The sequence below is a fragment of the Copadichromis virginalis genome, linkage group LG11 (assembly GCF_057382275.1).
Source record: "Copadichromis virginalis isolate Kocher_CV1m ecotype Utaka linkage group LG11, C_Virginalis_male_GT1.1, whole genome shotgun sequence".
NCBI lineage: Eukaryota > Metazoa > Chordata > Actinopteri > Cichliformes > Cichlidae > Copadichromis > Copadichromis virginalis.
The window spans coordinates 4,448,713-4,475,196 of NC_140628.1; the positions used below are offsets into that span (position 1 = coordinate 4,448,713).

General features: G+C 41.1%; 1 protein-coding gene across 1 annotated transcript in view; it reads right to left on the reverse strand.

Moving 5' to 3' along the window:
• cdk14 (cyclin dependent kinase 14) overlaps positions 1–17,120 on the reverse strand; it is a 240,744-nt gene extending 223,624 nt beyond the window's left edge. Inside the window, exons 1-2 of the mRNA XM_085472876.1 lie at positions 16,631–17,120; positions 3,567–3,598 (exon numbers count right to left, since the gene is read on the reverse strand). Coding sequence (XP_085329002.1) covers positions 3,567–3,598; positions 16,631–16,724 — 126 coding nt within the window. The 5' untranslated portion in view covers positions 16,725–17,120. The remainder of the gene's footprint in view (positions 1–3,566; positions 3,599–16,630) is intronic.
• Between the last annotated feature and the right edge of the window lie 9,364 nt (positions 17,121–26,484).

Here is a 26,484-nt window from a genome sequence, read left to right on the forward strand (position 1 = left end):
CATCCACGACTTATCCAGGAGGTCACAAAAGAACCCAGAACAACAGCTAAGTTGTCTTTGACCTCAGTTAAGGTCAAAGTTAGATAAGACCCTGACTGGGCACAAAAGGCATCATGGGAGAAAATCACTGCTGACCAAAAAGGCTCGTCTCACATTTCCTAAAAACCATTTTGATGATTCCCCAGACTTTTGGAGAACATTCTGTCCACTGATGAGATATAAGCGGCTCTTTCTGTAAATTTGCATCTTGTTCCATCTTAAAACTGACACAGCATTTAACCCACAGACTATGGGTTATTCATGCATGTAAATGAAAGTCTTCTAACACACAGGAGTGCTCTGCAGCGTGACAGTTGCTCTGTAACTGATATTTACTGCAGATTGGTTCCCCTCCCAGAAGCTAAAATGATATCATCTTAGAAACAATGTTGCAATGGGATCACACCACCAGCAACACTAATCTTTGAACTTTGCCTGCATTCGTCTTGTAAGCTTGTGACTGCAAAATGTGCCCACAGACAGCCAAACACACCAATACCTGCCAAAGTCCTGAACCTGCCCCCGGTGTCACTATGGGGGTCTCCAGCACCACCATTTTTCTTTTGTAAGACACACAGAGAGACTAATAAGGTGAAGATAATACCTGTTATGCTGTGGATGGTGTTGTTTTCAACTCACACTGTAGATTATTTGTTTTGTCCCAGCAACACTGGCCTTGAGCTATTTTGCAGGCCTGTATAACATATTGATTTCTCCCACTTTCTCCTTCAGTTTGCTGTTGTAAGCAGCTGGTTGATGAGGGAGTCAGGAGGTCTCAGAATTCTGGGATGTTGTTTCTATGACGAGGAAATCCTGCTCGGGTGCTCTTTTGACTTAAAGTGGCAGTGACTGTTGAGCACCAGTGCACCTGCTGCAGATGGCTACCTAAAGCTGTGTCCTTCACCAGGCACATGGTTTCTAAGCTTTGGAGCATTTCCAATGTATTGTCTGCAGTGACGTTGCTCAATGAATAAGTGATAAGACAGCAAGCAGGATTCTTTGTGTTAGCATTGCTGAGGTTGGCTGTTAGTTCCCTTTATTGATCCCATGTGACAGGACGGCTGCTGAGCTGCTCTGTAGGGCAAAAACATCTGGGCTAGTCTGAATTTTAGTTTTTAGAACATTTTCCAGTTTGACACGCTGGCCTGACCAGTGCCAGTTTTCACAATATTTGCCCTTCTTCCTGAATTTAGTTTTTGCATGATACACAACAACCAACTGATTGGCAAATATTTGCAGAAAATAAAACGTCTGAGCACCAAATGCACATTATGGGTGCACACACACACACACACACACACACACACACACACACACACACACACACACACACACACACACACACACACAGCCTCCTCCCTCTGCCACAAATTTAGATCTGTGGGAAAAACAGACTTCATAACTCAGCTCAAAAAGACAAAGGAAAACAAGAGCGAATGTTTCTTGGTTTCCCATGAAACACACGCTGCATACATTTTTAGCATGCAAACGAAGATCCTATAGCAAATTAATTAATATTTGCTGGCAAAATATACCAGATCATTTATAATATCCACAGTACTCTGCTGCACATGCACTGCCTTGATTTAATCGTCACAGTCAGCAGAGACCCATAAGTGCAGCGTTATTTAATGACTAAACTGCTGCTCCTCCTGGCACCTTTAAATATCAAGCGTCTCTTCATGCATTTACAGTTTTTTACAGACGCTAGGACACGTCTCAATACTTAGGTCACGTTTGCAAAACTCCTCACACAGTGAGCACGACAGAAGTCTATGTGGGCTAAACTGAGGACCAGTTATCATTGTTTTGGCACAAAATGCATTCAATGACTTCATCTCTCAAATTTCATGAATTATCTTCTCACTCAGACACAACAACTGCCAAAAATCTTTGTACGGACAGGACATTTTGCATGTGCTTACATACTGTTTCCAAAACTGTTAAACTCATGGCCAAAACAATAACACAATGCAAAACTGAATAAGACAGCAAAATTCAACAACAATATTTTATTGAAACATATTTTAAATCTAAAAATGCAGTTTAACCAGCCACAGCTGATTCTCATTGTAGATGAACATCTGCACAGATGTTACTCCTTCAATTTTTCAACTCCTTCAATTCTGGCAGCCAGAAGATTCTTTCCTAGGTGTATTGCCCTAGATGACATAAGATGTGATGTGGATGAGAACCTGTGGCCAAATGGAGAAGACCAAGTAGATTAGCATTACTATTGTATGTGTATCAGTGGATGGTGTGTATACAAATTCTTGTATTTTGGGATTACTTAGTGCAAAAACATAAAAATACAGAAACAAATATTAACGAATTCTGCATGATGTCTGATTCATTCCAGTAACATATATTGAAATTATAAACAGAGATGTGTCCTTGTTTTACACAAGAAAACACTGTGTCATGCTACATGTTGTTAGTGTTTTTTAGGTCATTGTTTTGTGGGTGACAAAGTGTGTTTGTCGGCTGTCAACCTTTGCTAGTGTTCTGGAAGAATGAGTTTATTTGAGACCTGAATGAAGTGTTTTGGTAGTTGTAGTGCATTTTGAATGTGAAATGAACTGCTTTGCCAAGCTGACGGTCAGTTAGGAGGATTGTGTGAAGAGTTTTGCAAAAGTGACCTAAGTATTGAGACATGTGTCCTAGCGTCTGTAAAAAACTGTAATATGAAATCAACGCTAAGACTGGGGCAGGAGGGTGGAGACGTCTATACAGTATCAGTATCAGTACATGTTGTGTGCAACTGCAGTAACATCAAGTGCTTCATTTATGTAGCTGTGTTTTTGCTGAAAAAAGAAATAAAAATGCAGTTTGACCACCTTTTTTTCACGAGCTGGGCCCACGTCCTCATTTTAGGTTTGACAGCGTTTTAGTAGGTAAAAGTGATGCTTTGACATGAATTGACCTGCGGTTTGGGGAAGGCCTTGAAGGGGACTGGTGACGGCTCCCGGGACTGGCAGATGTACCATGTACCAAATAGGAGTGAAGAACTTAAAGAATTGAGAACAAGGAGGGAGGGAGGGTGGGGCACGTAAACGAGAATGAACAGTTTGCAGAACTGAGGGAACCTATATAGATGACAGCTGGAAGGAGCGTGTTTGGAGGCGTGGTCCCGATATATAATCTCCAATAAAATTACAAGAAAAATGATATTTGATCTATTTTTACTTAAGTGTTGGGCTCAAGATGCTTGTAGGGCACTCTCTGGAGGCCGGTGTATGCTCTTATAGACAGAATCTGGTCGCTGCCTCATTTGGCAGGCCAGAAAAGCTCTGTGATGGCAACTGACCCTGAGGGACAACTCAGAGATGAATATATTACACACCATATGCACACAGTTACAACGGGACCCACATCCAAAAAATCAGCTGCAGTGCAGTCCTTGCTGGCAACATCTGGCCAACGAGACCTTGAAGAGTCATTTTAATGAAAAAGCCCCGGCCAGTGCCGTGAAAGCATAACAGTGAAAGTGGGCCAAGCTCCCTAAAATTGACTTGTTTTCAACTTACCTCATCAAAGCTGCTGTCCTCTTTCTTGAAAGCTGCAAAAAGAAGAAAGCGACACAAGATCAGAAGAAGGGTCTATTGGCACATTTTGAAGAATGAGCAAAATAAAAAGTATAACAGCAGAGATGCAGAAAAGAGTCCTGAGCAGCGACTGTGGCGTAAACTTGGCCTGGTAACGTCTCCAGTTTGTCATCAGAATGTCCAAAGTTTTGTTTCCTGTTGTTTAGGTTAATCAGGCATGGGTTAGATTGTTGTTCAACTAAGCCCAACCAATACAGGATTTTAAGATCAATACAAATATTTGGTGTTTTAAAAATCTGATATATCTTTTTTCTTTGAGACACATGAAACATGAACAAACGTCACCACATCTGTTACACTTAGTTATGTATTTACTTGTTGGCACTGTGCCTGACTCCATTAGGATCAGGTGTTTGTTGTGTTCCTGGTGCAGGGTTGGAGGGCGTTTCTTCTGCTACTTCCTCACATTTTAAACTGAAATCTTCGTTTTTACATTTTTTTTAAGTGCTCATAACTGAGATCGATCCCCCAATAAATTGGTCGGGTACTGCAAAGCTACGACATACAGCATTGCTCTAAGAAGAAAGATATAAAAATTCCAGCTGCACACAATAAAATTGTTTTTCTAGTTACAGTTAAGTGGGACGTTTCAACACGGTACCTGCAGTATTAGTCACCACTGTTTGAAGAAACACTACAGAGTGGCACAGAAACTACTGCCGACTAGACAATTAAATAAACATACATGCTCATCCAAACCAAAAACAAGTCAATCAAGAAAGTAAGGTAAAATGCACATGGCCTGTAATGGATTCAACAGATAATAACCACCGGACTGTATCAACACATTCTACACCAGTATGTTTCTACACCAGTATGTGGACCTGCGGTAACGTTTGCACGTCCTCTCCGGTTAATGCGGCAGGTAAATAATCAGGTAACAGTGCATATTGATCTGCCTTATTACAAACCTGCCATCACTGTGCATTTAGTGACCATGATGAGACAGAGTCTGGCTCAGATGCTGGCAGTTCTCGCTGCAGTCTGCCGGTAGCGTCTCCTTTCAGGCCAGGATAGACGAATGTCACCGAGCAGTGACTCGGTTTGTGGTCAAAGGTTTGCACCCGTTTGCCACAGCAGATGCCCCCAATTGTAAGTGAATGTGTTTAATTGTAGGCAGGGACATTACTGGATATTCTTGTGTAACTGCTACAGAATAATTGATGTTATACTTTGTTATTGCTACAGAAGAATATTTATTTTATTATTTTACATTTACAATATTTTTCCCTGGGGACCCCATTGAAGAGCCATAGGCTGGATCTCTTAAGATCTCACTGTTGGGTTTGTAAGGCCATGTTACTCCTACATTTCTATCTTGCTCAAAGAGAAGATATAAAAAAAGTTCTAAGCTAATCGACCTTAGTGTTCTCCTTTTTTAAAAAGAATCGATAAAGAATCGAATCGTTAAACAGAATCGAAAATGGAATCGGAATCGTGAAAATCTTATCGATACCCATCCCTAGCTAGCATAGCATCTTTAGCCACACTCGCAAGCTAAACTGACATGTTATGCATGGCATAAAGTGGCGTGCATTTTATCTGCATATAAAATATGTTTTTGTTTTTGAAGGATGTGATTATTGGTTTTGAAAGGCTCCGAAATATATAGACAATGCTTGTACTTAATGTTTGGTAAAATGAGTGAAACTTATTACGTTTTTTAGACTAACTGAGAATTCAGAGTGGTTTGTTCACACATGCTCATAAGCATGAAGCTTAATTTCATGCAGACTAAAAAAAAGCAAGCAATCGATCCAACAGTCTGACCCATTCTAGCACAAACCACAGGTGCTCTAGTCAGTTAGACTGTACTAATTCAGACTACCCCCTGGGTGTTTTTTACTTAAGCTAAGCAGCCTTTTCCTTACTTATAATACTAATAATAAAGAACAACTGTCCTGGATCGCTTGTCTGGAAAAGCCACTTCCTGACAAATGTCCTGCCTCCTCCTTCACTTTAATTCTAAAATTAAAACCTGTGTCACTTTGTTTTTTGAATGGTAAATGAATCGATTCTTATCAGTCGATAACCTGCTCTGCCTTCTGAGCTAACACCACCAAACTGTGGCGCAGGATGTTGCAGCTGCATAAAGAAGAGACTGTGAACATCTAAATGTGTTATTAATGTCTAAATTACCAGAAAGGGTGTAACCAGTGATTCAATTATATGCTTGAACCCACGCTGACAATCAACTCCTCGTCATTTCAGGACATTATTGCATTTGACAACAATATTTTTCATATTTGTCTTTATTTTTCCTCCCACAGCACAAGGAGCCTGTCAAAAGTATTCTTTATATATGATTGTTTTTATTAGTTATTACTTCCTCATGATGATTACGTTTGTGTCTAAGGACAAAGGCAGCACAGGCAGAGTGTGATGTGGGAGGAGGTGGTGCTTCCAGGTAAAATGACTTATTTATCTCAGAGTGAGTTTGGAAGCATTGTCAGCCCAGCCACTGAGCCGTGAAACCGCTGCTTCCTTCTCCTCAGAGGATCAGTACACACACATTCCCCAAAGGCTGCACACTCCAGACAGCCGCAAATCCACACTCAATACAATGGATTAGTCTGCAGGTAGACAATGGAGCCTCAGCCGTGGATGACATGCAACATTTAGTATCCATAAACAACAAATGCAATTCTCACCGACCCGTGAATATTTCTATTTAAATATTTTTTATGCTTTATTCAAATAAAGTTAAAAATACTCTTATTTGGATTTTTATGTGTTTTTGATTTTTCTTCCCATATTGAAAAAGAACAAAAAGGTGAGACTCTTCTAATACGTTGATTTTATTTGGGGTTTATTTTTTAATGAAGAGGTAATGACTTTCTTGAACAACAAATTTCGAAGTCAGTGAACTTCCCGGTTGAAGGAAGATGAAATAAGAGATCAACAATACTCTAACGGAAATAGCAAAATGCCAAAGTGGCCGTGGTGAGTAGCACAGGTGCCCTCTCATGTAGGGCTGCTCGATTATGGCAAAAATGATAATCACGATTATTTTCACTGAAATTGAGATCACGATTATTTGACGATATTTATTTAACCCTTTAAGACCTACTATAGAACCAAGTCCACCAGAGCTTATATTTTTTTTTTTTACATGCTGTAGTGCCATTTGTGGGAGCATTTCAAGTTGCTATACATCAATACAACTGTTATAGCCCATATTTTAATAATATGTATGCATTAAGTCCATAGTAATTACATAAATTGCAAAAAAGTGCAATAAACTACAAAAAAAATTGAAAATTGCTTTTGTTTTGTTTACATATATTTCTACTTGGAGAAATTTAAGAGGTTTATCCCTCAAAACTTTAAATACAATAAAGTTGCAAAAAATAGTTTCCCACCACAGGAAATTTATTTTGAGTGTCTTCATAGTTTTATTTTGGAGATACAGCAATTTTTATATACTGCAGGAAAAACAAAAAACAATCCTATGATGCAAATTTGCAAAGAAAACAGCATGTGCATCATTTCACTGTGGGAAGTGTTACGAACAGCTGATGGATGGCAAAGCCTGTTTCTGGAATATTATGTTTTTGTTCCTGCAAGCGCTTTTTATGCAATTTTTGCAAAGCTATATGTGGAACGAAACCGTGACCGAGGACAAGCTGATGGCATAAGATGTAAGTACAACTCCTCCGGTTTCATATGCAAAACAAATTATTGCGCTAGCTTACATGGTTCAGGTTCTACAGGGATTTAAAAATAGTTACCCAAAACGGAGCGTGCTGCTCTGACCGGCTTTAAAGGGTTAACAATGACTTTAAAAAATAATATAAAATAGTGTGCAACACCACTGAAGTTTTTTTACCTCTCTTTTCAACCAGCGGCAGTCACTCTCCTCTCCAAATAACTTCTGCTTAGCTTTCCGAGCTTCCCTCGGGTCCTCTTAATCAGCGGTCTCCAACCTTTTTTGCGCCACGGACGGTTTATGCCCGACAATATTTTCACGGACCGGCCTTTAAGGTGTCGCGGATAAATGAGGGAGGGGCTAATAATCGGCTCAGTCATTTTTAATGATCGTTGAAAGCCCAGATCGTAATCGTGATTAAAATTCGATTAATTGAGCAGCCCTACTCTCATGTTCCTAATATTACCAAACGACATCCTGGTGCTGAGATACCCAATCAGACAAAACATTTTTTAATCTTTAAAGTACTGATATATATTGCTCATCACAGAGAAGCTAAAACTGCTCCAACAACAAAAATACGTTACATGTTTATCAAAGCAATAAATGCTAATGCAACTGATAGCTTTGTGCTGTAACTGCCAAAGGTTATGCTAGCTTAGATCAACAAGCAACGGACAATTTTATTTATATGGCACAATTCATTACAAGCAAATTCAATGTGCTCAAGCAGCAGCAGGAGCACCGATGGACTCCAGTTTATAACATCGTAAGGTTATTAACTGACTAATTAGCTGTTAATTAGCAACGATTTTCAAAATACAGTAATGACATCAAAAACTGATTACTAATATTTTAAGTCCCCATAAACTAACAAAAAGATTCTTCCCCTCATGAAGGAATAAATAAAAAAAACAATATATATAATTATTTTTTAATCATTAAGGAAAATATGGTTGTTATATACTGAATTTATACCAACTAAGTAAATTTTATTTACATTACATTGAAAATGTACATGTAGTTTAACTCTTTAAAGTAATTATTTTTGGTATAATATACTGTTGACTGTAGTTTACTAAAATCTGTTAAAATTAAAAGAATATTTCATCATTCTGGGAAAATGGGTTTCACAGCAATTACAGAATATGGGCTATTGAAACCATACTCTGTAACTGCTCATACCACCCTGAGCACAGCCGATCTCATCTGGATGCGAGACCACCTGGGAATACCAGGTGTTTTTTGAGTGGCTTAGCTCAGGAGGTAGAGCAGGTTCTCTGTTAATCAGAAGGTTGGTGGTTTAATCTCTGGATGCCAAATATCCTTGGACAAGATATCAACCCCACGTGACTCTGCGATGCATCCATCTGAAGGTGAATGTTGGACAGATGCCACTTCAGCAAAGAAAAAAGTGCATGTTAGGCATGTTGTATAAAAACCTTTAAGTGGTCAGGTAGAGAAAAATGCTGTATGAAAACCAGTGCATTTACCATTTTACCAACCTCCTTAAAACCAGAGGGACATAAATAAATAAATAAAATCGGTGGCTGCCCAGTGATTTCTTTTTTCTTCTTCTTTGCATTCAGCGACCAATTGCACGTAGATGAGCAACCAGCTGGTCATCGAAAAGGTGAATGTCCAACACCCTCAACTTCTATACAGCCACAAGTTGGCTAGTGGTAGGCAACCTGTCTCCATTCAGTCTTCATTCAGTCTCAGACAGATTGCCAAAGGTTAGCAAACAACTGCTGTCCAATTACCAAATGTACACAGGGACACCTTGCAATCAGTCTGAGTAAGTTTGTCCCAGTGAGCACAACTGGTGTGTGTGTCTTATGGTGCTCAACTCAACTAGTTGCCAACTGGTTGTACATTTCTTACATAAAAGCTAGGTTTTTCAGTTAAATCACCAACCTGCAGCAACTACGTCACTATTTATGGACGAATATGGCTGGACTTAATATAAGTACATAATGTGAATTCCTGCTCAGCGTCAGTTTCTCCATATATAGACGACTACACAATACTACACACCGCATGCCTGACTACGTAAAAAAATTCAAACGCGTTGGAGGAAATTCTGGGGAGAGGGAAGTCTGGCCATGACCTGGTCCTGGATAAGCAGCAGACAATGGATGAGTGGAAACATTTAAAAACAACATTGTAACATGTAACACAAACATGTAAGTGTGACAAATATGCAAACGAATCAATATTTATCTGCAGAGTATGGAAAAAAGGTTCAGTCTAGAGTATGAAGGAAAGAGCATGTTACAGTACAATTACTGTTTCTGCAGCTGCTCCAACACTGAAGATTTTGAGGCTTGAGATGTATTGCTACAGATTAATTAAGCACTGGGGGAAATGAAAATTTAAGTAACAAAGTTTTCTGAATCTGCTCTAAATTAGAAACCTGCTGAATGAATAACAGAATCCGTTCTCTTATTCATTCAGCAGGTTATAATTCAAAGACTAATATTAATATACTACAGTTTTTTACAGCCGCTAGGACACATTTCTCAATACTTAGGTCACTTTTGCAAAACTCTTCACACAATCCTCCTAACTGACCGTCAGCTTGGCAAAGCAGTTCATTTCACATTCAAAATGCACTACAACTACCAAAACACTTCATTCAGGTCTCAAATAAACTCATTCTTCCAGAACACTAGCAAAGGTTGACAGCCGACAAACACACTTTGTCACCCACAAAACAATGACCTAAAAAACACTAACAACATGTAGCATTACACAGTGTTTTCTTGTGTAAAACAAGGACACATCTCTGTTTATAATTTCAATATATGTTACTGGAATGAATCAGACATCATGCAGAATTCGTTAATATTTGTTTATGTATTTTTTATTTTTTTGCACTAAGTAATCCCAAAATACAAGAATTTGTATACACACCATCCACTGATACACATACAATAGTAATGCTAATCTACTCGGTCTTCTCCATTTGGCCACAGGTTCTCATCCACATCACATCTTATGTCATCTAGGGCAACACACCTAGGAAAGAATCTTCTGGCTGCCAGAATTGAAGGAGTTGAAAAATTGAAGGAGTAACACCTGTGTAGATGTTCATCTACAATGAGAATCAGCTGTGGCTGGTTAAACTGCATTTTTAGATTTAAAATATGTTTCAATAAAATATTGCTGTTGGATTTTGCTGTCTTATTCAGTTTTGCATTGTGTTATTGTTTTGGCCATAAGTTTAACAGTTTTGAAAACAGTATGTAAGCACATGCAAAATGTCCTGTACGTACAAAGATTTTTGGCAGTTGTTGTGTCTGAGTGAGAAGATAATTCATGAAATTTGAGAGATGTAGTCATTGAATGCATTTTGTGCCAAAACAATGATAACTGGTCCTCAGTTTAGCCCACATAGACTTCTGTTGTGCTCACTGTGTGAGGAGTTTTGCAAACGTGACCTAAGTATTGAGATGTGTCCTAGCGTCTGTAAAAAACTGTAATAACACCAATACTAAAAATGGACGTGTACATTGGGGAGAGCAACATTTCAGCAGTTTCTAAAATACTCAGACCAGACTGGCATCTGGCACCAACAAGCATGTTCATAGTCGCTACATGACTTCCTCAAAGCTAAAAGCAATAGCTTGACCTCATGGATCACTTCGCAATTTCCAGTCATTTGCACCCTAATGTTACATACAGTTAGTCAGCTACCTGTAACTTAGCTATGCTGCATGCATTTGGTAATGGTTACTTCCAGAGGTGTGATACTCTGGGCTAAATGACCCAGCATGACGCACACCCACATGAACGCCCATGGTTCTTGTTTGTTTCTATGATCAAAGGTTAGACTGACTGTATGCACAGACCTTAAATCTACCTGTACACAGCTTCATCTCCATCTCTGCCTACCCGACCTCCACCACACATCAAACCTCTCTGCTCCCTGCATGGGTCCTCTTCTCTCCCTGCAGTTCTAGAATACCATGTCAGCTCATACATGCATTATAATTTGCCACAGATATGATGACAAATAATATTATTTAAAGTTTTTCTTTATAGTAATAACAGTGTATAGTGTACACAACCATTTCCCACAGACTGACTGAGTTCTTAGCTTGCTATGGCGGCCTGGGCAGGATGTAGGCGAAGTGAGTGTTTGGCTTGAACACATCGTGTGCTTCACTGTGATGAATCTCAGAATCGGTGCCATCCATGTTCCCCACAGTGCCAATCTGATCGAAATGAATGTGAAGACTGTAGCTTTTCCCAGCACTTGTGTCTGCCTGAGGAGAGTTACAGTGGCCATACTCTTAATCACACATTAACAGCTTGACGCTGCAGCCACACTCCGATCAGCTGGCCACTGAACAGCTGTTGGGGGTTAATTGCCTTGCTCAAGGGCACCTCTTTAGGAGTAATGAGGGAGGAGAAACCTCTCTTAATTCCCTTCAATGAATTGATACCCCCTGTATTTCCAAGGTCATTGGTTCACTGACAAATTTAAACTGCCAAAACTGCAGGAAGGCAAAATTAAAAATTTGAAGGTCACTGAAGGCTTCGCTGAGCCAAAGGAACTCCTCATTTATCTAAAGCTTTTCTAATCTTCTGTCTGCTCCAATGCCAGTGCCAACATTTGCCACTGGACACCAGCATCTGCATCAGCATTCAGCACGAGCTGCTGCCTGGTGGCACGAGCTGACATTATGCTGCAGGAATCAGAATCCTGTTTCATGGAATGGTAAAAAAGAACAACATCTGCAACATCTGCACTGGAGGTCAGGCAAAGTCCAAGGCAGTGGTTCTTGTTTGTAGTCATCTGCAGTCTGTCTTCATGATCTTGCAAACACAGCACTCCATCCTGACATTTCACTACGTGACTGGTCTCTTCAAACCTGAGGTCACTGTTCAGAACAGGCTGACAAACTCTGCGTCAGCCCATCCACCTGGTTTGTGTCTGTTCAAATGAAAATACTAACAATGCATTACGCTGCACGGTGCTATCATTTCGCATACAACACGGTGCTGTCCACGGGGACCTGTTGGATCAACATGCCTGCAAGGATATAAAGAATACAGCGCTCTCTTGAATTTGCTTTGTTAAGGCTTCCGTGGAGCAAGGCGAGGGGCCGATCAATGCTTAGATGTGTTGATTTAGATGAGAGGAGAGACAGCCAATAGGAGACGAGCATCAGCAAAGCAGAAAAGTCAATGCCAATCTCGCTTCCTCCTGCAACACTGACCCAAACTCAAGCTCTCATTTTCTTACAGACTGCATCCGACTGTTCTTTGTCTACAACACACTGCTTCAAAGGCCACACAGGTGGTGTGTGTGTGTGTGTGTGTGTGTGTGTGTGTGTGTGTGTGTGTGTGTGTGTGTGTGTGTGTGTAAAAAAGGTACTGTTTTACACACACACACACACACACACACACACCTTTTACAGCCAGTGATGTGAGTGTGGGACAATAAGTCACATGAAAACACAAGCGTCACTTCAAGCACATCGTCAGGTCTTGTCGTGTGGCCGATAAACAATTTCACTGGTAATTTCATGGCATTTATGGAAATAATTATTAACAAAATTATGACAGAAAAGCAACAGCCTTACTTACTATATATTGTGTATCGCTAAATATTTGAAACAAACTATCCATCCACTCTCTTCCGCTTATCGTTGTCAGGGTGCTGAAGCCAATCCCAGCAGGAGGCAGGGAACACCTTGGACAGGTCACCAGTCTGACGCAGGGCTAACACATGAACAGACCACTCATACCGACACCCGTGGGTTCTTTAGAGTTACCAGTTAACCTAACCTGACTAACTGTGTGTCTTTGGAGACGAACACTTTGTTTAAAAAAAGAAAACGGAGGATAAAATTAATATCCAGTGAGAAGAATTCAGTTTGTAGTTTTTATACATTTCCTATGAATCAGACATCAACTGATATAATCCAAGTTACACGTAGAGCTGAAAAGATTTTTGTGTTAATCAGCAAGTCAACAACCCCATTTCTGAAAAAGGCGGGACGGTGTGTAACATATAAATCAAAACGATGAAATCATTTGAAAATGCTTAACACAAAAAAAAGTGCAGAAACAAGCTGGTGGGTCAACTTCAAACAGCAGAGCTATTAGTAAGTTGATCCCAGACGTAAAGATCCAGAGGGATTCACTACACTGAAAACCTGCATGAGCACACAGTCCAACAATTATACTGAAGTAAAACAGTTTATGGATTTCATCATCTATGGTACATAATGTCATTAAAAAGATTCAGAGGATCTAAAGACAAAGCTGAGAGCAGTTTGAATGGCTTTCACGTTCAGGCCCTAAAGAAGCACTGCACTTAAAAAATCCACCTTATCACCGTCCTCGCAGGTGGGCAACCTCAACGAGACCTTCCACGAGCCATTATTAGCATCTACGTGTTTTTAAAAGAGATTGATTGTAAATCCAAATTCATGATTTTCCTATTCATCACCCTCCCGCTGCTGTGCGAGCTTACATTCTCCGTTTGTTTGTTTGTCGCGTTCAGCTGCTGTCGCCTATGCATCACTTAACTGCTACCAAAATGAGTATTTACAACACAGTTTTCTTCAAGTCAACATTAAATATGAAAACAAGAAAAAAACACGCTCCAAAAACAGGACTGTCAGCTTTTAGAAATTATGGATACCGTGTCATCCATCTGAATATGGGTGATGATTCATGTGGTGAATTCTTTTTTTAATTGTTCTCCCAAATCTCAGCAATCAAGGGACAAAACTTAATTCTGTCACACAAAATACTATTTATATTTTTTTAAAGGTCGGGTTTGTCACCAATGACGTCTCAACGCCCATTTATACCATTTAACATAGTCCTCTTGCTAAAGTGACGTCACATCCACCAGCAGCAGATGTGCTTTAGTGTTGTGTTGCCTGCTCGTGCACCTCTGGGATTTTGTAACCTTGTGTGGGTGATGGGGCTGGCATGTGCTAAAGACGCGAGTGTACGCTCACGCCAGCTTTACGACCATTTTAGTGATATTTCTGCAGGAGCTCAGATATTCCCAACTTACAGACGTCGCAACTGTTTGAAAACGAGAAGCCCTCAGAGAGAAACCTCGGCCTGGACAGCTCACTCTCTGCTCAGTGTTTACTTTAAAGCAACAGTGTTGTATTTTCTATATATTCATTTTGGTGTTTTGTGGTCTTTTTAAACGTACAGCAAAAAACGTGTAACGTGCAGGCTTTTGTTCAAACATTTTACTGTACTCAACATTATTTTTTAATGTATTATTTATTCATGGATACATGTGTAGCATTCACTTTATTGTAAAGCGTGTTCATTTAAATGTTTAGTCATGAATATTACGTAAAAAAAGAGTTTTTTTCCAAAATTATTTTATTTTATTCTAGAACATTGTACATGTATTTAAACTGTTATAACCTGTTACTGTAATGTACATTACAAAGTCATAAAATATATAGTCATTATTAAAATCCTTTTATATCCCTGATGTCAGTACCAACAATGGCCAAAAGAAACATATTTTAAACAGTTCTATGCAGCACTATTATGAGCGTGATAGAGGTCCGAAATCTTTCTATATGTTCACAATACACACCAAACTTATAAGAATCATGGTTTCTGATTTATATGGATTTTTGTCTGTTTTTGATCAATAAATCATTAAGATGACATCAAAGACCTCATTTCTGGTTTAAGTTTCTTCTAACTAGCACTGATGCAGAGGCTCGCCTTACTTAACTGCAGCGAGTACGCACATCCTCAGTTGTAGATCATGTCGATGCTTTCGTTCAACACGACCAACATGGAAACCATAACGACATCATTTAGGTGTCACAGAGTTAATGACAAAATATGCAGTTTTTATTTCTCCCAGGTGAAGTTTGCTTGTTTGAGGAAGACGATGCCAAACCACATTACTCACTGTCCTGGAGCATGGCTCTGGGTGCCACACTGGCCTGCAGTCCAGTCGAAATGAACATTTGGGCCATCATCAAACAAAATATCTGATAAATATATGCAGGCCCCAAATTCTGTGACAAACTAAGATCGCTTTACTTTCCTCTAGTTCATATATTTAATTATGAATCCCTTAGGAACAATATTGCTGACACTGACAGTCAATCACAGATAAATTACAATGTGTGAAACAAAGTCGTGCATGCACTTCATATACACTGTCTCCATAACACAATGACTCAATTGAATCTAAGAGCTGAATGTGAACTCATCATAAAAACTGCTGATGTTCTGTTTTAAGGTGAAAAGTGACTGCAGAAATGTGTGCGTTAGTGCACGCAGAAATAACATGAGGAAAATAATCCTGCTTCCTGGTGGGAATATCTGAAAATGCTGCTGGGGGCAAAGATTTCATTTGTGACACTTTGGAAACAAAAGCATTGTCATGATCAGCAGATTGCTCGACAATGAGAGCGCCTGTGTTCCTGCAGATAAACACAATACACCTTAATTACCATGAAGATGATGATCAGCCAGGCCCTCGTTTCTCATGTTTACTGCGTCATGTTAGAACAGGTAAGGAAAATCAAACGGAGAGAAAAGTTCATCTCTTATATTTTTTATCAAAGTCCAAAACATAAACCGAACCGACACCAGTGATATTAATGTTTTGGTTACTGATATGAAAACTGCAACAAATAAATAAATAAATAAACATTCCGCTTTGGGACATTTACCGAAATATGAACTACTTCCTTTGTCATGAATCTGTCATCACTTCCATGAATCATTTCCGTCATAAATCATTCTCCAAACTTCAGAGGAGAATGTTCAGGCCGACATCTGTACAGATGTTTTCTGCCCAAGAGCCCAGAGACGGTGATACACGCCTCACAATAGAGATGCTGAAACAGACAAGTATCTTCAAAACAAGAGGTGATGTGAAAAGCGGAGAACTGATCGCGTCCATTGTTGTTTCTATAAAAGACGAGCTGAGCACAGACGCAAAATGCAGCGATAAAAACAAACGTCAGTCATCTTCCTATGAATATGATTGAATTCACGAAGATGATGCTGTGTACCAACACTTAGTGACCGTTAGTGGAAAAGTGTGAGCCCCGCTGGTCAGCAGCGGACAGTCTGCTGGAAAATCCTCACAACAGTTCAGAAAGTTGACAAATCTGCAGTTTTCCTTCAAAATGAGGTGCGCAGTGCTTAAACACCCGAACAAGCCCACTGATGTGGGTTTTCCACGGCCGCAAACTGTGAGCAGACATCATCTCAGTGGGAAGCGGCGGTCTGAGCTGCTGCAGGAGACATTTCACATCTGTTTTCTGGGTTTTTATGAACAACAGGCTCGAAAAAGGGAAACGGTACTCACCGATACTCCGGAAACTCTCTGACAAAGTTCTCCTCAACTTTTTCATTTTGCCCATTTTCTCCGGGGGCTGAGAGGCTGGCATCAGGTCGCACATTATTATCTTTTTCTCTCTCTCCCACCGACTTTGGCAGCGGGCTGGCTGTGGGGCTTCAAGCGGAGGAGGAGGAGGAGGAGGACCGGTGCTCAGGCAGCCCTGCGGGGCTTCTTCAGCCCAGCTGCAACGCGCTGGCAAACACAGGAAACGGAGCCTGAGCGGCTCTCACTGCTCTCATCAACTAGTGAGAACAAATGCCTTCTTGAGACTGACTCAAGAATGCGGCTCCATTTCCACAAGAGGCACAAAAAGTCCGCGCTGGAGCAACCAAAGTGGCAAGCGTGCGTAATTGTCTGCGCACTGGCACAGCGAGCAAACGGAGCTCGTCTTCTCACTTCTTTTTCTTCCCTCAGCGTCCCGCTTGCTCCCAGCTCCGCCACAGTCTACATATAATTTTTTTTGGGATTCTCTCTCCGGTTTCGACCCTTCAGACCCCGCCCGGGATGCGGAGATTGGAAGGTTCCCGGGAACACCGGCTTTTCATTGGTCTCAGAGAGTGGCTGTCAAGCATCCAGCCCCGCCCTCCAGTGTGTTGCAGCAGGAGGAATATTTGTAGAGTACCGGGCTGCTCTCCGCGCTCCAGCTTGAGACTGCTGCCCTCTACAAGACCCAGGCTCGGAGCGCGGGTCGAGGTGCCCCCCACCCTCGCCCCGCAAAGCATCGGCTTCATCGGGCTTCTTCTTCACCTCAGTCTGGAATATCACAGCCTCAGATGATGAAGACCGAGTTTGTCTAACTGAGAAAATCAGTGCACACAAATCACCGGGTTTGGTACACGTGTGTTCTTTTGCACTTCTTACATCATTCCTGTGTTACATCATAATAAAAATTCTATAGCTGTGTCACCTATGCTGTCATCCTTTTGTCATCATCATACCATGAAACCATGTCCTCTCTGCAAGCTTTTGTTTTACAAGGACTAAGCTGCTGCTTCTTCTGTCGTCTTCTCCCTTTAGGGGTCGCCACTGCGGATCATCTGCCTCCATCTCACGCTATCCCAGCATCCTCCTCCGCCACACCAACCCATGCCCTAGAAACTGAGCACTTTATAATAGTCAGCAGTCCACTTCAACCACAATGAAACTCGCAACAGAGCATGATTGAGAGTAAAGCGGGCTGTGGGATTAAAGATACCAGAGCTATTCAGGTCCTGCATCAGTAATCTGAATCCTGCAGCAGTGAGCTCCACACTGTCATGTGTCTTTATGTGCTGCTCAGACCTGATCATGTCTGTACTGCAGAGACTCACAGCAACCATGTGAGCGGGTCAGTGGTCTTTAGGTGTGCCATAACACATGGCAGTGTTTGGCTCTGCAATCATCTCAGGAATGCAGCAGGCTTGAGTGTTTTCATACTGCGGTCTCATTACTTTAACTGGGGCACAGCAATAATGGAAACAAATGTATGGCTTCATTAGTTTAAACTGGTGCTTGATTGTTGTGTGTTTGTAGGCAGCATGCACACCTCTCTGCTGCCCTACAAAAGCAGAACATGTCGGATTAGAAGTGAGTTAAGACCAGAGAGTTCACATCTTAGCTTTCAGTAGAAATGATTTTAAGGAACAGGGTACAGAATGGGAGTACTGTTATTTAGGACACTTTCTACAGGCACTGAAAACAACTAGAAACCAGTGCACTGTGAAAGCAGAAGTGCTACTCTGACAGTCCAGAGTTCATCTCTGATGATGTCAGAGCGCAGATATGTATCAATGAGATTCTTTCCTGGGACAGGTAAAGCTAAATTGCATTTGCCTTATGCAAAAGTGTTAAATGTTGTCACACTTATCAAACCAATCACATACCACCATCTGTTTATAGGCAATTTGTAACTGTAATTTGTAATCTGTAATTTTTGATGTGTAATTTGGAAACCAAGTGGCAACCCCTGAAGTCAAAAGTGAAACCATAGCAGAAGTGACAAAACTCCAGTTCCTCTGTTGGCCTCTGACTCCACAAATGCAAATGCAGGTCAGTCCCCACAGACCTGTACATAACAACGTCCAGTGTTTGTGCCTTTCTGAGTATTTGCAGTGGAATCATCATCCCATTATGGATCATTAGCAGCTATATTCACTTGTAGCAATAACACAGAATTCTTAAATGTAACACATTAAGGTTTTTTATGGTATTTATTTATTTACAAATAATAGTTATATTTGATAATAACACCTTGTTCAGCCCTGCTAGTTTTAAGACTGAACCTCTGGCCTGTCATGTGAAGTCAATTTATTGAATTCATTTATCAGCTCACATTGATCCATGCACAACATGTAACAGCTGGGCATAGTTCCTGGGTCTGAAAGTCTGAGTGGAAGATCCATAGACCTGCATTGTTTTCTAATTACCAGCAGAGGGTTATTCCTACTTCTCACTTGATGTGTGATGTCAGCAGCACTTTCTTGATGACTTTATGGTCTCAGTTGCTGTTTTTAAGTTAGCATAATATAGTGTTGATTTTGTAACTCATGGTCTCAAAGCAGGTTTGCTTCATATTAATACCAAGTTGCTCGCTAACAAACGTGCAGTGAAGTCAGATTTATGTCTTGCTAGTCAAATCCAGTTCCACCAACACGGTGATAGCTCAGCTTGATGTTTGACAATGCGACTTCTTCAATCAGTGAGTGACAAGCTAATGGTCACATTACTCTTTTATAATTAGTCCTGTATTTAAAAAAGATGTGACACAGGATTCAAGTTTAGGTGTCTGGAATGGGTTATTCTTTATGAAAACAACACTTTAAAAACTGAAATTCATAAGGAGGTGCTTAATACCGAGCGGCAATCAGTGTACTATCGCTAGCTGAGACAAGCCGGTTAGCAACCCATAGCTAAGCTAATGTACAAATCTCTAAACTTTTTTTCCCTTAATGCTAACTAGTGTAGCCAGCACAGTCAGTAGCCTGCATGATTTTTGGAATTCACATGATATGAGGTAATTTAGGTGTTCAAAGCCCAAACGTACGTGTAAGTCAACTAACAAGGAACATGAACACTCAATCTGTTATTATCATCCAAAGCACAGATTATTACTGGACTCAAAAATGTTACCTGCTAGCTTCAATCAAAGGTTATGAAAGTTTAAAAACCTAAGAAAGCTCTCAAGTAATGAAATGTAGACACTGTTTTGTCTGACAACGGGCGACATCTCACTAATGCTAATAGTTACTCTGTAGTGAAACATGGGGCACCTATATGAAGGAAACTCTGACAAGAACTGATAAACAACTTTATTTCAATGCAATTTTTCAAATGTTTTTCATGCAGTAAATACACTATATAAAGAAGCAAGATTTATTTTGCTTATGTTTATATACGTTAAGTGCTTGAGTCTAAAAAGTATGACTACAGTAACTCAGAACTGACCATTCGGCAGTGTAAATTCTAGTTAACCTTTAGTTAACCTTATTAACCTGGTTGACTTAAAAACTGGAATAGGGGTGGGTGAGTGCTGAGTACTTGGGTGAGTGCTGAGTACTTGTATATGTGTGCATATGCGGTTCACTCTGGCACAGCTGGCTGCCGGCAGAGCCAGCGGGCACGCCACTGCAGCCCCCTCTGACTTCTGCTCCGTGGCTACTGGGTGACCCCTCATCTGGGGCTCTCCTCAGCTCTTCCCATGAGGGTGGCACGGATGCCCCTCCGGTGGTCCTCCTTGGGCTCTCGCACTCTGGGGCCTCTGGATGTCTGGATGTCTGGGGCCTGGATCTCCTCCATGCCTGCTTCATGCCCTGGGGGACAGGGCTATGGCTCTCTACATCCTCTAGCAGACCATTACATGTGGAAACCTTTTGAATACAAGCGCGCTGATCCACACAGGTGTGCACACGGGTGTTCACTGTCCATAGACATAAACTACACCTCTATTGGCTGCTATTTCCAAGCACATTGTGTGCTGTCGGTCCTGCTTGCTACAAAACAACATTGAATATTTAGTATTTACTGCTGTTTACACTTAGCTAGATTAACGTGATGGTGTTGTGTTTAGTATGTTGCTCTGTTTTTTTTTTTGCTTGTTTTCTCTTCTTTTTCTCTCAACAGGTGATCCAGGAGATTTTTTTCTTTTCTTTCTCTTTTTGTGCCCTTTCTCACTGTCCCTCTTCCCTTCTGATTTTCTTTTCTTTCTCCCTTTCCTATCCCTCAGTCATGTCTGTCCCATCTGTAACAACTAAAAATAAAATAAAATAAAATAAATAATAACAACAAAGGTCGATCAAATGGACCAATACAGCAAGGCCGTGATGATCCATTTGGCAAAGTAAATCCATTGGGTCTAAAGAACCAGGAGGTCAAAAAAGGAAAAAAAAAACTGGAATAGGAAATGTATGTTGACGTAACAATGGATATTTTTAGGATATTTCACTTCACCAATTAGTTTAAGTAACAAAATAAAAACTACTAAAAATGATTTTTTTACACACTAATGTTGACGTAGAAGGAAAGAGTCTCATTTACTTGTTCTGAAAGAAAGTAAGTGTTGTTTTATTCAAATGCTTCAGAAATCGATAGAGGAAAAACAGGTTCCATTCTCCTAAAATACAGCCAAAAGTACAGGTACAAGTACAGTTATAAGCATATTTTATTTTCCTAATTTTCTGGAACAACTGACACAGTTTTTGAAAATGCATTTTGTAAGACAGGTTTAGTCTTTACAAGTTTACATGATTTACATACAAAATGTCACAAAACATTATTTAGTTGGTTTCTTTCCCAAACCAAGCATCAGAATGAATGTGGAAGTGGTTTTTTGTATTTTCACATCTCAGGTGTGAGGCATTAACAGCCTGAACAGGAGCCACAGTGCTTACTGTAGGTTCTGGAGGCCATCAGTTACGACACCTCCTTTTATTCTTTTCTTTTTTTCTTCCGCCTGTCCCGTTTGGCTCTTTTGCCATCAGAATTATTGTCTAAAGGCGAAGAAAGATGCCCAACGGATTTACTTTACCAAATGGACCATCCCAGCCTTGCTGTATTGGTCTATTTGATTCACCTTTGCTTTTATTGTTTATCTTATTTTCACTTGCTCCACACGGGACAGACTTGACTGGGGGAAAGAAAGAGGGAAAGAAAAACAGCGGGGAAGAGGGACGGTGATAAAGGGCAAAAAACAAAAACCAACAAAACAAACAGACAAAAAATCCAAATATCGATCACCTGGATCACCTGTTGAGAAAGAAAAAAGAGAAAACAAGCAAAAAAAAAAAAGAGCAACATAATAAACAACATCATCGCGATGATCTATGTGAAAATAACAGTAAACACTGAATATTGAACATTATTGTGCAGCACATAAGATCGACAGAACACAGTGTGCTTTGAGGTAGGAGCCAAAAATGGTGTCGTTTGTGTCTGTGATCACCCGTGTGTACACCTGTGAGCATGAGCGCGCTTGTTTTTAAAAGGTTCCTTCATGTAATGATCTGCTAGAGCAGACCTTCCCAAAGTGTGGGGCCCGCCCCTAGGGGGGGCGCAGATCCATGGCAGGGGGGGCGCAGGATGAAAAGGGGGAAAAAAACAAAACGCTTGGACACTGCTAGCACGGGCGCCTACAGAAACGCAAAGCAGGAGATGAAGCATCGCTGAATATGTTTCCAAACAAACTTCATTCTGAGCCAAAGAGTAGAAAACATGGTGAAGCAAATCTTCCCTTTGGCTTCACCTGCACAGGTGCCGAGGCAGGTCTCCCTGCAGGACTGGTTTCCCTGCGTCGGGAGCAGCACTGGGCTGTTTAAATCACAGACAAACAGGATCCCACAGTTTGTTTTCAAAAATACCCGTGTAGGTGCGGACGTAGCGTAAAAGAGTTAGTAGTTTATTTTATTACTACCTGTGATTTATTGCAGATTATTGTATTTGCTTAATTGTTTACTAAATGTTTGAGGTGTGAAATAAACCGCAATGGAGCAAAATATGGGCGTGTGTGGTTAGAGGATGTGTGCGTGCATGTGCGTATGCACGTGCACGTGTGTGTGTGTGTGTGTGTGTGTGTGTGTGTGTGTGGGGGGGGGGGGGGGGGCGAACATTTTTCTTGCAAAACAAAGGGGGGCCCAGCAAAAAAAGTTTGGGAACCACTGTGCTACAGGGTGTGGGGAGCCATGGACCCGTCCTCCTGGGCATGAAGCAGGTATGGAGGAGATCCAGGCTCCAGACATTCAGAGGCTCTCAGAGCCAAGGACCACCAATGCACCGATGTCTGAGGGAGTCCGCCACTGGCAGGGAAAGTGGTGGGGGGAGATAGGCCTCCATACCTTGGAGGGCCTGAGATGTCCCCAGAGAGGTGGCGTCTGACACCCAACCTGACATATGGACACAGACATACAGACACACACAGATACAAACATCCATTCCCACCCTCATGCTCTCATATACACTTACTCCACACTCACCCAACGTGGAGACCGACATAAATAGACACTGTACACACAATCACACTCCCCAAGCGTACTCTAAGAACCGGTTCTAGGTACCCTTGCCCCTGGAGGGGGAAAAGGCACCCAGACCCAGGTGGTGTTACCCTTTTCCCTGGCGTGGGGAGATGCAGACCACCCTGACTCCGTAGCAGCAGGGAGGCCCCACATTCCAGACCCCAATTGGACGGCCAACTCCTCCTCCTAATAAGGGCAAAGTCATTCAACACACCAAAACTGGAGCAAAAAACAAACAAACAGCGTAATCAAGACATGGATTCCACTGGACCCCCGAAGGTGAGCTGTGGTATCTGCACCAAGATCTTTTAAGTTGTGAGGTGGGGGCCTCCGTGGATGAGACTTGCTTGTCCAGCACATCCCACAGATGCTCGAGATGGGATCTGGGGAATTTGGAGCCCAAGCCAACACCTCAAGCTTGTTGTTGTTGTGCTTCTCAAACAATTCATGAACTGTTTTTGCTTTGAGGCAGGGTACGTTTTCTGCTGAAAGAGGCAACGGCCATCAGGGAATACCATTTCCATGAAAACGTCTACATGGCAACAATGCTTAGGTAGATGCTCGTGCCACTCCCAAGGTTTGCCCAAAGCATCACATTGCCTCTGTCAGCTTCTTCTCATAGTGCATTCCTGTGCGAGGTGTTCCTGAGGTAAGTGACGCAACCCAGCTATTCATGCGATGCCAAAGAAAATGTGATTCATCAGATCACCTTCTTCCATTGCTCCATAGTTCAGTCCTGATGCTCACGTCTCCTTCGTTGGTGCTTTACATGGGTTACTATGGGCACCCTGACTGCTCTCTGGCTATGCAGCCCCAAACGCAACAAACTGTGTAACGCTATGTATTCTGACACCTTTCTATCAGAACCAGCATTGACTTTTTTTGGTGGTTTGAGCAACAGTAGCTTACTGGTTGGATTGGTTGGATCAGACCACACAGGGCAGCCTTCACTACCTACCTGTGTCAACAAGCTGCCCATGACTCTGTCACTTGTTCATCACTGTTCCTTCCTTGGACCACTTTTGATAAAGACTGATCACTGTACAATGGGACCGTCCCACAAAAGCTGCAGTTTTGGAGGTAGTCTGACCCAGTCGTTTAGCTTGCCAATTTTTCCTGCTTCTCTAATACATCACATTTTTTGCCTACCCCATATTAGGGTGGCTGTAGCGCAGGAGGTAGAACAGGTCAGCTGCTGATCGGATGGTTGGTGGTCGGTCCCTGGCTGCCCGGTTTGCATAGCCTGACTTGCTCTCTGATGCATCCATCGGAGTATGAATGATAGAGTTAGAAAGCATAGATAACAGTGCTTGTGTGGGAGAGTAGAAAAGTACTGTATAAGAATCAGTCCATTTACCATTATTATTTAACACGCTTGTGTTAAAATGTTATGCCTGATTGGTGTATGTCTTTAATGTATGTATTTTACTTTAATCACAAATTAGAAGAAACTTCTCATCTATTTCAAATCCCACAACAGTTTTGGCACCAACACAGAACATCTGGATGCGGTCTCATGGCGTCTATTCCACATAGTGAAGGACTTTAATTGAGGTTGATCACGCGATCATTCATGTTGAAAAATGACTGGTATAGTGCTTTAAAATATTATCCCAGCAGGTCCTGACCATATGCCAGTGATAAGATGAGACATCCATACTCAGCATATCCAACCTTTCATTTAATTCAGTTCTTTGGAATAACCAGAATATTAGGCTTTATTTGGAAAAACATATATATAGTATAGATAGTAGCTATTATAGATTGACTGCAGATTGACCATGATATACATTTATTCATATCTAGACAGCTGCATTATTTATATGTCATTAGTGTCATAATAAAAAGCTAACAAAAGGCTTCTAAAAAGGGAACCAAGCCTGCGTGCTTGACTGAGGTAACCACGTACACTGGCGGCACCACATGGCAGTGAGGGAACTGAACCTGAATGCTGACAGGTAATGTGAGGAGAGGAGATTCCTTTTTCTTCATGTGTCCCTTTACTGAGGAGTCTGATGGTCATTCCCGAGCACGGCTCTGACATGTTAGCCCCCCGCTATAGCTGAAACGATTGGTTCATTAGGTTTAAACCCCCAAATTTCATATTATTTAACATTATATAGGTATAGTAGCAATAATGCATTGAGAAGGACACTGCTGTGAGAGTATGTAGCTGCATACTAAACCATGTGACAGGCGCTGAGACTAATATTTATACATTTAAGTCACGGCTCCAGGTTCAACCCACCACTTCAATCTTAATGTTGTGTTATTGAACAGAACCCTTCAAACATTCAAAGAGCAGACGTAACATCATCTTTTACATTTGTTTCCGCCCTAAATCGTGGAGTCATATTTGATTCAACTCTGAAAGCTAACAGATCGATCACACAGCTAAACTGAGTTTCATACATCTCTGTATCGTGTCCAAAATCACATCGGTTGGGAGTCTTTGTGCTTCAGGCTTGCAGAATCTTTCCAGTCTTCAGCCACTTTAGAAAACTACAGCATGAGTAATAACATAGATCAAAAACAGGCAGAGAATGTAACTTCCTCATCACCTCACTACGCTGGTATTACAATAAATCTAAATCCACAATGTTTCTCTACAAACTGTTGACTGTTCTCGATCCAGAATTCATGCATGCACACTCTGCTTTTCCTTATTTTCTGTCATGTATTTATTGTGGGTAATCTTCAGGACCAGGGCAAATAACGAGGTCAGTTTTTTTGTACTCTTGGGTCTGTATGGTGTCAGAGCCAAGAGGTTGTTCACTGTTCAAACCTGTTTCTGATGGACAGAAGCTCAGAACAGTCAACATGAAGAGACTGGGAGCTAAAACAGCTGAACCAAGGACTGCTAATCAACAATCGCTAATATACAAAAATATTTTGAACAATCAACCCATTTTTAATGTGGGCTTTGAAAAGTGAATATAAATGCATTTGCTTTATTAAAATGATATAAAAGTGAGAGGTTTAGTGCCATCAATTTTGCAGTTTTTAGGCTCATCATTAATCATTTTATTTCAGCCTTGATAATCAAAGGGTTAAAGTGGATCATCGCTGAAGTGGGAGAACAGCAGTGGACGGAGAGGAAAACATTTGTTAACATGGTCAGTCCAGCTTTGAGGCATTTTAGTTTCATGTTATTAAGCAGACTAGTGGGTGTCCGACTCGGAGCAACATTCTCCTTCCCGATGTTTTCAATTAAAAAGTTATCGGAAAATGACAGAGGTCAGCTTGTGCTGTCGTCTATGACAGGGCTACACTCAGCAATTTATCATGCTCTCACTTTATGCACTCTCTCAGAAGCTCATACATTTAAAACAAACAAAA